Source organism: Musca vetustissima, unplaced genomic scaffold (genome assembly GCF_032173495.1).
Source record: "Musca vetustissima isolate MV318-11 ecotype Yass unplaced genomic scaffold, APGP_CSIRO_Mvet_v1 utg8130, whole genome shotgun sequence".
Lineage (NCBI taxonomy): Eukaryota > Metazoa > Arthropoda > Insecta > Diptera > Muscidae > Musca > Musca vetustissima.
Window position 1 is genome coordinate 160,522 of NW_026883078.1, and position 18,649 is coordinate 179,170.

An 18,649-nucleotide genomic window follows, 5' to 3' on the forward strand; every position below is an offset into this window, starting at 1 on the left:
TTTTAAGCCTTGAAATCCTTTTCAAGCTTCTCTGAGATGCTTTAGATTTTAGCTTTTTTATAAAACACTACAGCTTACTCTGTTTAGAACTGAGAGCGGGAGGGTGGCTAATGAAAAAAATTTCCTAAAACACAAAGACCTACAATGTCCTAAGAATCTCTTTCATTTACGTTCAATAGGCTGTAGCGGCTCCAGGATGCATCAGATGATGGTGGTGATGATGATGGCCAAAATGATTCAAGGGGTTCATGGCATCGGCACCGGCTGTTGGAGCAGCAGCATGATACCAATCGGTGGCTGCGTGATGTTGGGCCGCCGGATGATACAACAAATGGTGATTGGGATGATGACCACCAACGGCCAACATTGAGGCGGCGGCAGCATTACCACTGGCCGATGAGGTGGGTGAACCGGCCATACCCTGATGGTGATGATGATGACCATGATGATGAGAACTTCCAGCGGCCGTCAGAGATGGTGGTGGACCCAATGGTGGTGGTAGATACGCTGATGAAGCAGCCATCAATTGCAAAGCAGACGACTTACTGGATGCACTCTCGTGATGATTCAAATGGTGATGATGATGGTGTGATTGTTGTTGTTGTTGCTGCTGTTGTTGTTGTTGGCTGGCCAAGGATTGTTGATGATGTTGCTGATTATGATGTGAACTGCTGTTTGTGCTACTGCTGCCACTCGACGAGGCTCCCAGATGGACATTATGCATTGTTGTTGTGGGCTGGCCTGGTTCAGATTTAATGGAATGCGGTGAGGATTTATTTAGGCTGCCATTTCCGGATGAATTATCGCTGGTTAGACGGGCTGAGGGTGGGGTTTGGGCGCCACCGGTTACCATACTTGAAGAGGATGATTCCTCGCCTTCACTGTCATAGTCATGAGATGGTGATTTTTCATCAATGTTACCATGAACCTGGAAAGAAAGAAATAAAAAAAAGCGAATTAATATGAGAAATTTAAAAATGTAGAATTATTCAAAGTAACGTTGGGCGCCACTTTGTCTCGTTTTGCTATAAGTTTTTTTTTCGAAAACCTACCTTCATGTGCTTGCGCAGTGATGATGGATGCGTATAGGATTTATCACAGCCATTAATGCGGCAATTGTAGGGTTTATCCGATGTGTGGACATGTGAGTGCTTCTTACGATCCGATGAATTGGCAAAACGGCGATCACAGCCCTCATGTTCACATTTGAAAGGTTTTTCACCTGGAAATAAATAAAAAAGAAAATGAAAATTAACAACCATTTTTATAATAAAACAAATATTTTATTCTAGATTATTTAACTCTTAAATAACAACACTCATTAATTTCATGGAAGAGTAACATGAACCCCAAAAACAAAACAAAGAAAAAAATGACAAAATGACAATGGCAGCACTTCATGTGATTAATGAGACAAGAGTGTGAAGAAAACAACAATGGCGCCTCTGCTCAGCAAATGAAACTCAAAACCCAATAAGGAAGAGCAGCAGCAACAACAACAACAAGAAGAGCCATCAAATAACTGGGTGACATGCCGACTAGTAAAACTACCCAAAAGGGTGTGTATAGGTACTAAATATTGAAGAATTTAAATAATTTTTCAATAATGAAATAAAATAATATATTGTAACTAAGCAAAGAGAAAAAATAACCTAAGAATTGGATCCTTTGTAAAATAAATGACATTATTTATGTAGTACTAACTATTTTTTTTTTTTTGGAGGAGAAGAAAAAAGGTGGGTATTTATGTTTTTTTCGTAGCGCTTGTTTAATTTAATACGCTTTGCCACAATGTAAACAATAAACGCTGTCATTTAAAAAAGACAAAGGAGGTTGTAGCGTAGAAAAAAAAATAAAATGCCATAAATTATTGGAATAAGGGCCCTCCTTTTTCATTGGTTTGTGTGTGTGACGCTATTGTTTGAGATGGAAACAAAAGTCAAAGTTGTATGGGGAGAAAAGAAGAAGATGGTTATTGAAATAGCAAAATATAATTTAACACCTGTAAAAGGTGTAACAACAACAGGTCACTATGGAGGATATTCCCTTTTCTGTGTGCCTGTTTTATGGGAATGCTGGTGTAACAATGTTGGATAATAATTTATCGATTAAACAATACGGCCAAAATTTGACGGCAAGGGGGGAAAGGCATGCAACTAAAATCAAAAAGTAAAGGCGACAAAATTCCAAGAATCTATAAAAATATCATTTAATTACATTTGATATAGGAGAACTGAAAAGATGAAAATTAGAACAAAACAAAAAGAAATCTGACCTTTATCAAAATCAGTTTGTAATACGAACAAGAATTCCGAGCAAGTGAAATTAAAAGGCCATAAATCACATAATTGTGTGGCAATTTAGTGATTATTATTACTATTTTCTATATTTTCCCAATTATTTAAATTTAATTTCTGTGCTCTAATTTACAAAAAAAATGTAAAAGGCTTTTTATTATTAAATTTCAACACTTGAGGATTATTTTTTGGGGAATTTAATTTTTTATTTTTAAATTCACAACACTTTTGTTATTATTGTTGTTATGCCCATGGAACTGGTAGTTTGACATTTTTAATGTTTAAATCGGATTAAGGCTGTTAAAATATTATTTATCAGCCAACAATAACAATGGAAAGTTGCTGGTCGTATATGAAAAAATTCGAAACCTTAAGCTTTCAAGTATCAACAAAATATTGATATAGACAAGCGTTGACATTGAAAATGTTTTAATTGAAAAGAAGCCACAATGACGACAATAATGAATAAAAATAATTAAAACAAATAAAAAGCCCTTGATATATAGAATTTTTTGTAAAACAAAAATAGTTTTACTATAATTATACACAATACTAAGAAATAGAAATTTACAATTTAGAGATTTGTATAGAACTTATGGTTAATCTAAAACATTGTTCATTTCATTCCCATATTATTTTCTTTAATTGCATTTATAATTAATTACAACAGTCTGGTACAAGAGCCCTTGGCAAATTAATTTTTAACGCTCTTTAACTTGGGTTTAGCATTCCACACCGTTGTGTAAAAAAAAATAAAAAAACCGGGTAAACGAATGACAAAACAACTACTTCAGCGAGAGAAAGGGAGAGTAGTCAAAATAATTTATGAGTCTTATTTGAAATGACATTTGACATGTCATTGTTAAAAAAAAAAACACCCAAACAAAAGGAAATACATAATAGAAATTGTGGAGGGAGGGAGCGAAAATAATATATAATAGGGAGGGAAATTTTAAGCTCAGTGATAAAAAAAATAACCAAGGTGAGAGATATTGGTGATGATGAGAACAATAGAATGGCATTCACGTTAGAGAGGGAAATTAATGATCTCCAATAAATTTAAGACAAATTAGAATGTTTAATTATTAGAATCAAATTAGAGAACAGTTTACAATTAAGAGAGAGAGAGGAAGAGAAAAGTATATAGGGAATAAATGGATGCCATATCTAAAGCTATTTTTTGGGGATAAATTATCTTAAAAAAATTTTAATGGCCATTGAGCATTAAACTGACTTATAAAACTGTTGGTCGCCACTTGAGTAAATCTTTTTATGTAATTTTTTCAAAATAATGGCCATTTACAAAACCAGATTTTTAATACCTGCATAAACATTTAGCAATTATTTCCAAATAAATTGTTTTAATATGTATATTAGAGACCAGTTTATTTTTAAAATAATTTCCATTCCTTAAATTCATCCAACGAAAACTTTTTCAATTTTCTTACTATTTTTTGGCTTTATTGCTGCTATGAAAATAAAAAATATATATTTTTTCCACCAACAGTAATACTTTGCCTTTTACACAAAATATCTTCTGTTTTTTTCGTGTGGAAGGCGAGAGAGAATGAAAAGAAAAAAATAATTTAATTTCCATTTAAAAAACTGTCAATTGCAGTTCGAAATCTTTTTACTGGCATTTTTCGCTCAGACCACCCCTCCCAGTCTCTACTGGCATTACATAAAAATCACATGTAGCAAAGTTTCAGTTAAACGCCATTTGCCTGAATTACATATTCAAAGGTCTTAAAAAAATGGCAAAACATATTAAGGCGTGTGTTTTGTTGAAAAAGAAAAAGAAACAAACATTTAAGGAATTTGAATATTTTGCTTTGCAAGAACAAGAACTACAACAACAATGGAATTGTTTCATAGAACCCTTGGTGAAATTTAATTTTATTTTAAATCACACCCATTCACAGGCAAAACTGCCTTTTGGCATTGATGTTAGTAGCAGTAGTAGTGGCGGCAGTAGGACAATGATTTCCGTTTCCAACCAAACCCCAAACACGCACATCGCAATAACAACAACAACGAGAAAAAATGGTGGGCTTATTGTTGTATTTAGGCTTTAGGATTTTTACATAATTTTCGCATTATATTTGAATTTTGTTTGTTTTTTTCGTTTGGCTTGCTCCCGTCATAGCCATGAAACTTTTATAGGCTAAAGGATTTTTTATTAAGTTTGTTGCGTTTTTTATCCAGGGGTATAAAGTGGAAATTTAGAGCCTTGCAATTGTTTTTTTTTTATATTTTTAAGGCTTAGATATTTTTTTTAATAATTTTGCATAATATTCATATTAAAGTTCAGGGGGAGGTGATTTTTGAAAACCACCAAACGGCAACACTGTTTCAAGAGATCAAAGCAAAAGAAGAGAGTCAAATAGGTTTTGAATTTGTTGAATTCTTGGTGTGTGGGGCTGATATATCTCCCCCACCATGGTATTGTGATTTTCCCTATTTGTGATTTTTTTCACGTTCCACATTTTCATGTCCCTGTGTATATCTATGTGCGTGGCTGGGTGGATGGGTGTGTGTGTGTGTCTCTAATGGGTGTTGTTATTTTAGCATGGCTTTATCCGATTTAAATCTTTATTGGGGGGTAGTCAGCCAACCACCCAATCCCATTTCGTTTGTGGGGGGAACATTTGTTGTCTGAACGTATGTTTTAAGGGTGTTATTGAACATAAGTTTTTGTTCCCTCGTTCGTTTTGCTTTTGTATATACGTATATATATACATATACATATATACATGAGTATGAATGTATAATGCAATAAAGCAAGATATTTAAGCCTGTCAAAAACAAATGTACGACAATTTTCTCCAACCAATTCGGATTTTCAGTAATATCACAACGTCATCAACCTTGTACTAAAGTTAAGTGAAAAAGAAAGAAAACACAAACACAGAAGAATATTTATATGGGAATTGCTTTTGTACTAAAGTTAGAGGAAAATATAAAAATATGGGAATTTCTTTGTTATTATAGAGACAACAAAGATAAACAATTTTTCCTTTAATTTAAAAAGGAGTAACAAAAAAATGAATATTTTTTTGTGAATTGTTTTTTTGAAATATAAAATGCTATAATTTAAAATATAACTTTATGTATATCAAATGATTAATTAAATGCCAACAATTTTGACTAAACCCATTTCTTTAAAAAAGAGTACAAAACCAGTTTGTTTCTCTGTATAAAAATAACACTTTGCAATAAATAATTAACAGATTCTGGATTTGGTTATACATATTCCAAACAAAGCCAGTCAGCCAGTCAGCCACACACTCATCATCATCACCATCATCTGCATGCACAGTAAATAACAAAAGAGGACCAAATAAAGCGGAAACGTTTGAAAAGAAATTAAATATCCTCTCGTAAATATCATCACTGTCATAAATCATCATTAACCGAGAAGTACGAGTGAGTCGTCGCAGTCGTCCCCTGCCACCCCTTGTTGTTTTTTGGCACAAAGACCCACAATATTCAGTTAAGTGTCAACACACAAAATAAAAATAATAATAACAAACAACAACAACAACAAAAAAAACTAAAATACAAAATGATGCGCAATTTTATTTGCCATCATCAGCATCAGAGCGGCAGCTCAACCATAAGCCATTGTGAGCTGCTGAAAAATCGTTATGCGGAAAACCTCCCCTTTTTTGTTGTGGCAAAATGTCACAACAAAAAGTGTATTTGTCATTTTTTTGCTGTTTGCTACTGCTTCTTCTTCTTTTGGCATTTGATAATACCTTTTGTATTTATTTCTAATATAAAAATGCATTGTATGCCAGAATGTTGAAAGAAAAAAACTGCAACAAAATGAAATATTTGTAAAGCAGTAGCTAAGGCAAATAAGGCCATCTAAATAGCAAAAAATAGATCACACGCCGAAGAGGATTTATTGTTTAATGGGATGGTGGTAATAAAGCCGGAAAGGGAAAATCTGGAAACCTAAATTTTGAAGCAGGAATCCCTATTAGATAAATTGTCATATTAATAAAAACAAGAAGATCTCTCGCTCTCCCTCTCTCATAACTGTTACAACTTTGTTAACACAATGTACAAAAAAATCAGCTGTTTATTAGGGAAATTAATAGAGTTGCCAATAACCATCATTAATTATGTAAATTTATAGCCAGGGGTTTCTTTTACAATTTCATTTACATTTTTCAAAATGTTTTAGTACAGCTCTATTTCAAATTAGGGGTTGCTTCTATTATCTCTGGTCATCCCTGATTTACAGTTTGTTTATGCAAAGGACCACAATGTTTGGTAATATTTCACATCGGATTCAAAAGCCTGCTGAAATATTTCATAATTTCCAGGTATTGTTCGCATTCATTGATCCATTGAATAATTGCCTCTTTGGGGGTCATTCATCGAACCTTTTTTCGAAAATCTGCCAAAATATTTGAAAATTTTGTGGTTTTTGGTTTTGGAATTTTACACATGAATGAAATAGGGAAATCAAATTTACAATGAGTGAAAATAAAATGAGTTCTCAAAAAGCATTGTAAAAATAAGAAAATTTTACATTCTCAAGAATAAAATGAAATAAAAAAATCAAAAAATTCTATAAAATTATTTGCCATCTTCTTTCTTCGCTTTGAATTAAAATAATTTTATTTTTCTTATTATGTAAATCCTTTCATTTTAACTTCATTGTCTTATGAAATGTCGCAGACAGCAAAATTTTCCTAAGAAAATATTTTCAAAGAGTTGAGTGTATGTATGTATGTATGTTTTTGACATTATGATTATGTCTGCACTATAAATTTACCCATTCCTATTTTATAATGTCTTAAGCCAAAATGTATATACATATGCAGCCATGCATACATGGAATTAAAGATTGAGACTTCTTTGCTCCCGCACCCCAAATATGAGAATTGTACGAAGACTTTTGTAGATAGGGAATTTTTGCAAAATTTAATTTTTAAAATTCTTATAAAAATAAGATTATTTAATTGGATATATTTCTGAATAATTTGAAGTATGAATAAATTGGTAACTTTATTTAATGCTTGGAGATGTATAAAGATTCAAAGGAGAACAACTAATACGCCATTTTGTAAAACTATCAGGGATGGGAATTTGAAAATGTTACTGAATAATTTCCATGTAATGAAACAATTATATATTCGATCACCAGATTCAATTTAAACTATATATTTTGTATTTTAATTGATATATGTTATCATTAACAATAAACAAAAAAACTTATTCTGACATCATCATTAGCCACACCTAATTTAAAAACAAATATCCTAAAAACCAATAACCAACTGAAATGTCAAAAACCCTTGTTCTCAAAAGTTTATCAAAACTTCAATATCTTGTTAATTTTGACAAGTTGAAAGGAAAAAAAGAAACAAACTAAAACCTCGGCTTCGCACACACCTAAACCCCGTAGAACTGTCATAAAGATAAACATGTTGCGATAAAGAAGAGTTAATTTCCAGCAAATTATTGTAAAACTGTTTCTTCAATGGAATATTATTTCCCTTATTACATTACACATTTTTATCGGTGATGTTGTAGCCTGTGTTTTGAAAACAATCTTGATGACATTTTAATTTCTTGGCTACTACTCACTTTCGAAGAGGCTCAAATCTCTGGGCCCTGCAGAGATCAATGAAAGCGAAACAGGGACAAGCAAAAGAAGGAGTGGTGGCCGAGGGATTTAAGATTAAAATCTTATCTCAAAACCATGTAAGAGGATTTCAGCATTCAACACCTTGTTGACAACATTCATTCATGAAAATCTAGCTATCTATTTGAAGATTATCATCTGCTCTAGTTTGGTTGACAAAATTTTCAGCTTTTCAACACTTGGCTGGAGTTTCGATTTTTAGTTTTTGCTAATCTCCTTCGAAATACCGTCGGCATTTGGAAACTCAAAACAATTTTTGCTACAAAATAGCATACCTGCATGCAGACACCAAGAGATACCTTTCATTGTTGTTAAGCAGCAGCAGCTCCTCTTACTTAGGGGATTTGTTGTTTTGTTGCCGAAGAAAAGAAATAGAACAAAAAATCTTTTGTCATTTCTTGCTTGGCTTGTCTTCTTGGTTGTTTGTTTGCTTGCTTGCGTGTTTCTCTTGAGCTGGCTAATCTTTATGTTTGCTGTTTTGTTCAGTTCAATTCATATTGGTTGCTGTGATTTCAGCGTTTTCAGTTGAATGTTCTGCTGTTCATTCAACCATCCATCCATCTTTTTTTTTTTTTTTTGCTTTTGCCTTGCTCTTGACGATGATACAGATATTTTGTTACCTTCTTTTCTTATTTTTCGGATAATTTTACACACTTCATTTGCCTTAAGTAATGTATATCGTTGACAATAGGCTTAAAGACACTTCATAGACTTATTGTCTGTCTGTCGTTTTTTTTCTTTTCGTCTCCCATATTTGTGTTTTTGTTCCTCTTTCCTACTACGCTCTTGTTATTTACGAGTATTTATTCATTGGGATTTTTTGTCATCATTTGGTATTTTGTTGCCGATGATACCCTACTTTAAGTGTCATCTTAAATAACACTAATAACGATATTCGAATGAGAAATATTGAAATATATAAACAAAAGATATAATGATGACAGGAAGAGATCAACAATGAATTGTGGAAATGGGAGTGTGGGGGGAAAAATAGGGAAGGTATTCAACAATAATTTATAGGTAAGAACAGCAAGATTGGTTACAATTTGGTTCTTTTTTGGGAAACTGCTGCTATTTTTTATTTATTAGGATTTCCCATCTCTTTTAAAATGGCTTTATTTATTGAGGCTTTTCGATTTTCTCTTTGATCATTGAGAATAATTTGAGAGAGCAAAAGTGTAAATGTCATTTTGAATTTTTAAAGGGTTGCCAATTAGTAACTGTGAGAATCTGGCAAAACATTTGAGAAATCTAAATTTTAAATTTACAGTTGTTTCTTAGAATTATTTTATTAACATACAAAAATCTCAAATGTTTATTTTTTTATACCAGAAAAAAATTCCCACAATATTTGCTACTGTTCTTTTGTGGTCTTGGTTGAATATGAAATTTGAGATTTTTTTGTTTTGGGTGACAATATTAAATGTGCGCGTGTTAACTTCGGTTTTTTGTTTTGTTTTCATTCTAAACCACAGAAATAAAAATTCTAAACCAAAATAAAAACACATCTTGTTTTTGGTCAATTATTGGTGCTAGGTCTAGCAGCAGCAACAACAAGAAGTATGTAGAAGATCTTGAGATCTTGTGCGTTGCTATGTTTTTACATAAAATCTTTTCAGCATGTCACAAAACTGTCAAATGTGATTAGTGAGATGAGTGAAAAAAATCTCCACACAGTTTTTGTTGCTGTTGTTGGTGTTCGAAGCAAATGCATTTTTTGTTTATTTTATTAATTGACTTTCGGCCTGTAAAAAAAGTATTTGGATGTGGGCATGTGTCAACAGGAAAATATTTGGGTTAAAATAACTTTTTTTTTTAAAAATTTGCTTTGTTGTCGCCACAAAGGGCGTTCAAGCAGAAATGTAGAAAAAAACAAATTTGGTGCAACATTTTATAACAAAACTGGCAAGCGAACACATGTTTTTTGTGTGAGGAAAAACAAATTTGCTCAACATTTTATAACATTCAAAAAATTGTATTTTTTATTTCAGATTAGTTAGGGATTTCTTAACTAAATTTGCGTTTCTTTTCCTTTTTTTTTCTTCTTCAGCATCTTCTTGTTATACCTCTGTTCGGACTTCATAAGCCAAAAAAGATTCTTTTTGTGAATTTATACAAGTTGACAGTTTAATTTTATGGTTTGTCTGTAGCTGATCTGTTTTATATGAGTTGGAGGTTTCTTTTGTATTCATTTGATTATGATACCTTCGTTTTTTTTCATTGGTACGCTTTGCATAATCGTGAAGTTGAAAAAGAATTTGAAATATGTTTCTTGGGATGGCAGCCAAACATGCAAAAAAGGTAGCTAAAGGGCGTTACTGGGTGTTGTTGGTGTTTGGCATTCGGAGGAGAGAAGTAAAGTGGCAAGGAATTTTTGGTTTTTGTATGCAAAAATTAATTTCAAATTATGACAGCTCAAGGTATTTTGTACAAGAATGTTCAGAAACATGTTTTTTGAATGATATTCACAAAAAAAAAAGAGTTCTTAGGAAAAATATTCAAAGCAACAAAATAGAGAAGATATATGGATAGCAAAAATAGCAAACAAAATATTTCAAATATTTTTTTCAACCCTAGTTTTTCATGCTAATTGCAGTGGTAACGCCCTCTTTTTTTAATCCTTCTGGAAATCCAAGTTCTTTTTTTATACATAAATGCAATAGGAAATAGGAATACGTAATATAGAATATGTCTTCATAATCGGCTCAAACACGCAACCCATTGCTTTTAGCTAATAAACTATTGTCATTATTAAGCTGGCAAGCTGGCCTCAACATTCATCTAGTTTCCCCGAATAATAAACCAGCAACCCTTAACAAAAATAACGAATAAAAATGGCTACTACACATTGTTACAGAATATTGAAAAAATAAAACAAAACCTGAAGTACTTATAAACAACCCTTTTTTCAAATAACCCACCATTACAATTATCTATTTTTAGAAAAAAAATGCAGTCGTTTGTCTGATCATATGTTTCATCTTTTCCTTAATACCTTGAAATTATAATGAGTCTACTTATACGTTGGCTATTTGTTAAAACAAAACTATATTTTGACATTTATAACATGTATGACGGGTTTTGTAGGCCGTATGCCAGTTAGAGTTTAATGAATTTGATGATAAATACAAAGAGAGTGTAAATATATCGGCGTGGATTGTCACCCTTATTTGGTTTTTTGTTTGATAATTACAAAATGTGAAAATTTGGTTGTTAGGCGAATTGTTGAATAGTTAGGAAATGTTGGTCTTTCGACTTGCTGCTAAATCGAAAATAAAGAGGAAAGGTATGACAAAAATATTTTTTATCTTCACAGCCTTAAATGCAAAATATTGGTCCTTCGGCTGATATAATTGTATGAAATTTGTATGAAAATAATGAAATAAAGAAAATATTTTTCTTTAGAGAAGAAATAACTACCTTAATTTTTTCAAATTATTATTTTGTATTTTTTTTTTTAATTTTTTCAAATTATTTATGTTGTAATTTTTTCCCCCATATTTTATATTGTAGATCTTTGTCTTGATTCTAATAATACTAATTAATGTGTACTTAGTTAAACATGTTTATTTTTATTTGTTTACTGCTTTTCCTTTCCCCCTACTACTAACTTCCCTTACTTTAAAATAAAAACTTTACCTTTTGTAATAAAAACCAATTCATTGTGTGCTTTGTAATTTCAAAAGTGTTTACCCTACAAACCACTTTAGTCGGTTTATATAATGGCTTTTTATAACCACAACACGATGCAAACAAAATAATTGAATCGAAAAAAGAAAACTATAAAAAAATGGCAAGAGCTCAACCTCAGCCATTATGGGTTAATGCAAGTAGTAAACACTGAACTGAACCAAAAAAAAAAGACTCATTACATCTTTGTTCTTGTTGCTGGCATCCTTTTTACAACAAGGGTCATTAAATGGTAGTTTACTCCTCTGGCAGTGCATTTTTAACTTCTCTACTTTGAGCAGTCTATTCTAATAAAAAAGCAAAGCAAAAAACCAACTAATTATGAAGCTCTCATTCTGAAAACGGCATTAGATGGATAAACATGGAGTGTTAACTAGAAAAGGAACTTCACGCCGTCATTTCCTGCCCAGCAGAAGTAATCAACTAAAGAAGATGTTTAATGGCTTGTACTGACTGAAAATTAAGTATTTCTTGTAAATATTTAAATGGATATATATTTTGCATGTTCTATTTTGTTTCTTTTGCAAATTGATTGATGACTTTATTTTCTTGTCAATTTATTTTCAATTCTTTTGCTACAAAACATATTTGTCAATATGGAATAATTACTTTTTGACTTTTGTTTTTGACATGCCATAGAAATGTTTGTTGTTTTTGTTGTTGTTATTATCCCAAATCCCGTTTGTCTGTCTGTCTTCTGGTATTGGCCTTTTTTTGCCATACAATAAAATTCTAAGAAGGATACAACTGTTTCGTGCACAGACCCAACAAAACAGACAATGTCTCTGCTGGTTGCTGCCGCTCACAGAAATACACAGGTATTTCATTTTTCATCATAAATATTTGATACGTTTTTTGTTTTTGCTTCGAATTCCGAAATCAGTCAATTTGTTACGCTGTTTGTTGGAATTGTTGTTCATTTCAAAACGTAAAATAATTTAGATTTTCTTTAAAATAAAAAAATAAAAAAATTAAATAAAAATAAGAAAAATAATTAAATCCCAAATAACTATTAAGCTAGCATAACAAACAAAAATATATATTTCCCAAGGCAATTAAACATTTAATTGGCAATTTAGTGGAAATTATTTTTAAATAAATTAAAAATTTTTTGTATCAAAAATATTTCAAATTTAATGAATGACTCATTGTTAAGATTGATGTTTTGCTTTCCAAAATGATATACATAAATTGATTTCTGTTTTTTGTTATTTAAAATATGTATGTTATCTAACATTCGATTTGTTTATATTTTTTAATTAAAATAAATTAATTTTTTCACCTTAATCCACACGAAAAATATGTAAATGGTGTTTGACTTTGGGAAATTAGCATAAATTCCAAATCAAAAAGAATAAAAAAAGATAAATGGTTGGGGTTAAATAATTTAGACTGTTAAAGAGGAAAATTTAAAAAAATGGTAAATATTATTAAATTATTTTTAATTTAAATGATTAAATTACAAAGCCAAAATGAAACCAACAACAACATTCATGGTCCATAATTAAGTAATGGTTGGCTTTTAATGGAAATGTCAATATGTACACACAAAAGACTGTAATTTAAACAGAAATCAAGTGGATACGAAATAAAAAAACAGAGGCGTATTAATTTAAAAATTCCAACAATTCTGGAATACAAATTTTGGAGTTTCAAATTTAAATTTAAATTAAATGTATTCCAAGTTTTTACAAAAACTCCTGCTTGCAAAATTTTTCCTCCACGTCCCTGTAAACTGCATGCATTGACCATTGTTTGCTATTTAAATACTACCGCTTTATTTTTTGCATTTTTATCTCTGGCCTTTTGTGTGTGTGTGGCATATCCTTTATATTTATTGTTAAGTGTTTATTAAATGCAAACTTTGCAAACAATTGAATTGGTTTGTTATTGGTGCTGTTGTTGCTGTGCCCAACACTTTCCTATATCAAAAGCCTACATGAAAATATTTGTTTGTGAGACTTGGGAGTTTGTATTGGGGTTTTCAGGTTGATAATAATTGTTTTTGTGCAATCCAACCAACCAAACAACAACACCTTGATATTACTACAACACAAATATCCACAGCATATGTCGTACTAGTGTCCTTTAAAGTTCCGTTCCATGGAGTGGAGTGTGTACATGTGTCTATTAGACCGGAACCAAACCCCGTGTTTTTCTCATATGTACATTCTGTGGACATGTAGTTGTGTGAATTCCTTTTTCCACAATGAAAAAGCCTTCTGACAAGCAAGCAAACATACACAACAGCAGCAGAAAAAAGAAAACAAATATGGCGTCACATATATGTTTTCATTTTTCGGAAAACAGGGAGGCAAGGACATAATCTGCAATCATGGCTTACCAAAACGGCGTCACCAGTGTTGATATTGCTGTTGTCGTTGTCGGTGTTGTTGTTGTTCTTATTACGACAATTCGACTCGACACTCTCAACAACAATTTAGCAACCAATGCTTGTTGTACTGCTGCAAGTGACAGTTAAATTTTTTCTCGGCTATTCGTTAAGCTATAAATTTTTTGGCACCTCACTTGTTAGGCTTTCAGGGCAACTTTAATGGAAAATATTTCAATTTGAACTTAGAGAGTATTTGGAAGTTTAAATAGGATTTAAGAGAAGTACACATATAAAATAACTTAAAAATAGAGAAAACATAATTTCAAGAAATTAAAAAGGTAATAGCTTGAACATCTATTGAACTGATCTCTGATGTTATTTCTGGATTCAAATTTCTCTTTGTGGCCAAAAACACCCTAAAGATACTGGTTGACTGCAAAAACGGGCCCACTGTAATACCATTATCTTTTGGTGTAAATCTAAAATCGTCTCCTACTTGAAATTTATTTAATATTGAGTCATTTCAAAACTCATTTAATACCATTTTTTTGAAAAACCTGCTAATATTGTTAACAATAATTTCAAAAAACTGGGTGGATACCAGTTCAAAAATTGCATATCATTGGAAAGTAATTAAAATGTTAACATACATATGAAATACCACAACAACAAACCCTTTTTGGAATTGATTGCGGCGTCGGCAATATAAATACAAGATTTAAGACATGATGATGGATTAATTTTCAAAAAGAAAAAAATTGAAGAGCAGCGTATTGGAAAAGAGATAAAAATAACAAATATTATAAAGCTAATCAAAAAAATATGATATTTATGATTGACGTTTAAGTTACAGGAGTTTGGAGGAGGATTACAAAGCAAAAAAAAATATATATATGGATAATTAGAAAAAAATAGTTTGAAAAAATTTTTAATAAAAAAAATCAAGGGGAATACATGTTAATTAAGTACATTTTCAAATTTTGAAAAACATTTACAAGAATTTATGTGAATGTAAATAAATAAAGTTTTAGGAGTTAGAATTGAACCAATAAATTATTGGTACTTCAAAGAAAAATATCATTTAGGACATTTATTATTCATTTATTATCCACATATTGCCTCCCCCTATCTCTCTCCATAAAATCCTTAATGACATAACATATTTATTGATTTTATTTGTATACAAAATATTTTATATACGACATGCCAACAGCAGCAGCAGCTAAGTGTTTTAGCAGAGGCCTTTTTCTGTGTAACCAACCACTTGAACATTTACCACTTCTCTTTGACACTTTCATGCTGATTTGACACGTGTCAAAACTTCCGTCAACATTTGGTGTAATGTGAAAATGTTAAATAAAAAATAAATATGGTCTCTAAATATTATAGGCAATGAAAGGGAAATGAATTGAAGGCCAAAGGATGGTGGGTGGTAGCTAAAATATCTTTGAACTCTAATCGATGTCCATGACCAACCAAAGAAATGAAAATTGAAACAATGCAAATTGTTTGTTGCCAGGGAAATTAAATAAGGATTCTTATATTAAATATTGTCATCTAAAGAGTTTTTCAAAATTTTTAAAAATAATAATTCCAATAAATTTGGGATTTTATTGTCCCCAGGCAACAGCTGCAATATTTTTGATTTTTATGAATTATTGGCAATGTTTTTTAATTAAGATGTGCGAATTTTTTGGCTGGCAAACTGGTTTTGAATGGATTATATTATTTTAAAACAAAAAATATGTATATTGAAGAAGATGTTCTTTTGAACAAAACAAAACTCGCAGTCCATTATAAAATTTTTATTTTATTTTTCTAATCCTGAAATCCTTTCTATTTTTATATTTCTTTCTCTAAAGATTAACTTTTTGCAAAGCCAGGTTTTTGTAACGACTTTAAGAAATCCGTTAAGTGTTACACGAAAAAATATCGGCTAGAAAAACAAACAAACAGTTTCTGGTCTAAGTCAAGGCGTGAACTTGGCTAATCTTTTTTTGACCCCTCAGATTATAAATTTGACAAAAAAGATTAACAAGATTTACATGTGAAAGCAAATCGAAACAGGTAGCCTGCCGCTACGCAAGGTGCACACACAACTTTATGACTTCTTGACAAAACGAAGGGGAAATCCTCACAGAAGTCAGTGCAAACGCCTACCGATTATAGAGTTTTGTTTTTATATGATTCGGGAAAATCCCCCCAGATTACAACAATATCCGTTTTATAAAATATAAAGTGATAAAATATTTTTGGCTGACGAACTTACCTGTATGCGTTCTCTTGTGGATCTTGAGATTTTCACTGCGTGCAAAGACTTTTCCGCATCCGGGATGTGGGCAGGCAAATGGCTTTTCACCGGTATGGACACGAATGTGATTGACCAATTTGTATTTGGCCTTGAAGGGGCGACCGTTGCGCGAACAACCAATCCAGTAACAAATGTGGGTGGTGCATTCGGGTCCTCCAACATGTTCGACAGTCAAATGGGTCACAATCTCATGCATCGAATGGAAGATTTTGTTACATGTTTTGCGATTGTTGGGTTGGCCGGGCTGATCGGGATCTATCCACAGACATTGCATTTCCTGTTTAATGGCCGAGGCTGAGGTGGGTGGCTGGTGACGCATGTAGCGCAAAAATGCCCCAGCACCGGCGGGATGCATACCCATGTGTTGGGCATGATGTGCAGCATGTACCGACGGAAAATTGGCATGATGTTGCGCATGGGCGTAGGGATGGGTGGCATAATCGGCCATACCCATGCGCATTTGATGCGAATGGTGGTGATGGGCCGCAGCGTGGTGATGTGAGTGGAAGGGATGCTGGCCAAAGGAACCGGTTAAATCCGGATGATTGGCATGTGAGGCAGGAAAGGTGGGGAACAACATAGAATCGGTGGCACTGGCACCTTGGCCCACAGCTTGAGCTGTGGCCGACCCAGACATGTAATCCTGTTCGCTGCGGCGGCCCAACAAAAAGTCACGTGAAGAATAGGAACCCAATTGGGTATTGAAGGGTCCATAGCCACTGTTTTGATAGGCCGATGAGGGTGATGACATATCACTGGAAATGCCCGAAGACATGGCTGATGACATTAGGCCACTGGTATCCAATTGTTGTTGGGGATCTTCTTGGGGCGACTGTTGTTGTTGCTGCTGTTGCAACTGCTGGTGGCCAGCTAAATCTGTCTGCTGTTGGGCAGTATTTGTGGGTGACATGCGAATGCCGTAGGTGGCCAAATGATGTTGACTGGTGGTCGTTGGGTCAATGAAAGCGTTCATCATCATTTTGAGGAAGTGTTTGTTTTGTTTTTTCCTTTCTATTTATCAAATTCTTTACAAAGTATTTATTCTTTATTAAACTTTTTTTTCACAAATTGTTACACAATTTTCTTTTAAATTATTTTCGTTATTTTTGTTTTAAACTTTTCTTATCATTTTTTTCTGATCACTTGGAATTTGTTTTGGAATATTTTTTATTTTATTTGCTTGAAATCAATTGAAGTTGTTTACACTTGCTAAAAGGTAATCCGTTATCAAGGGTTAAGGTTTTGCTAATAAAATTCTGTTAATTTTTGTAATTCACTTAAATCCATACTCTGGGGAAAATGTATTTTCGTTATTTTGTTCGATTATTCGAATCGATTTGTTTTGTTTATTTTGTTTTATTTAGCGAATGAATTTCATAAAATTTGTTAACGCGTAATAGAGAACCACAGCATGCATGGGCAAGCGGTGATCAGCACAACTCTCGACTAAACTTAACGTTACAAGATGCGCAGCAGGACTGAACTGACTCCTGAAATATTTTACTCAGCAACGATGTGAACACAGTCAAATGTTGTGTATAACGACCCCTGGGTCGTATGGTGGTGGTGGTTGCTGTGCTGCGCTATGCTGTGTTGTTGCTATTGTTGGTTGCCGTAAGGCTGCTGTGGTTGGTAGGCTAACGTGGTTGTTGTTGGTTTTACTTGCTGGGCTGCTTGCCTGACTGCCTGCCTGGCCGCTGTTAATAATGAAGCCAGCCAAAGATGACGACGGCAACAAATAATGACGATGACGACGAGAGGTGACTACAAACAAACGAGGCACAATACGCGAATGCCGATGAAACAACAAAAACACAACACGGCGTAGTGGCACTAGTTCTTGTTGTTGTTAGCACTGTGTGTAAACGACTGTGTATACCACAGGGAATCGTATGCCACATACCGAGGTGTTGCAGCATGTTAACTCACAAAAACAATAACAAAATGTTAGACAGCCGAAGGTGGAAGGGAGAAAACGTACACTTCAAGAGAAATGTAAACCAAGCAAGAGTAAAGAGCATGGCTACACTCAATTGTATACTGGTTATATTAGTTAATGGTGAGTTCAGGCAACTGAGGTGAATTGGGTGCAATGGGGGAGAGAACGAGAAGACACATACTCCAATTAAATATAAATGGCTGCTCCGTTGGGAGATATGCAATTGAATAGAAAGAGATGTGTGTTTTGGTGGGACATAAAATCCAATTGGAAATTTGGTGAATTATTCCACACAAGTTAGAGTGAAAAGAAAGACGCAGAGCACTTTCTTATCTCTTTTTAATTTCCCCTCTTTTCATGGATTAATATTAAATATGAAGTTCGTTAACAAGTTGTAGTTGTTGTTTTTCTTAGA

At 32.7% G+C, this 18,649-nt stretch overlaps 1 protein-coding gene across 1 annotated transcript; it reads right to left on the reverse strand.

The window, feature by feature from the left end:
• Nucleotides 1-103: 103 nt before the first annotated feature.
• On the reverse strand, nucleotides 104-17,295 carry LOC133329808 (pair-rule protein odd-paired). The gene is made up of 3 exons (XM_061538271.1): nucleotides 16,254-17,295; nucleotides 1,053-1,222; nucleotides 104-928 (listed from the first exon to the last, which is right to left on the reverse strand). Exons 1-3 carry the CDS (start codon nucleotides 17,272-17,274, stop codon nucleotides 173-175), a joined length of 1,947 nt encoding a protein of 648 aa, XP_061394255.1. The 5' UTR covers nucleotides 17,275-17,295; the 3' UTR covers nucleotides 104-172.
• Between the last annotated feature and the right edge of the window lie 1,354 nt (nucleotides 17,296-18,649).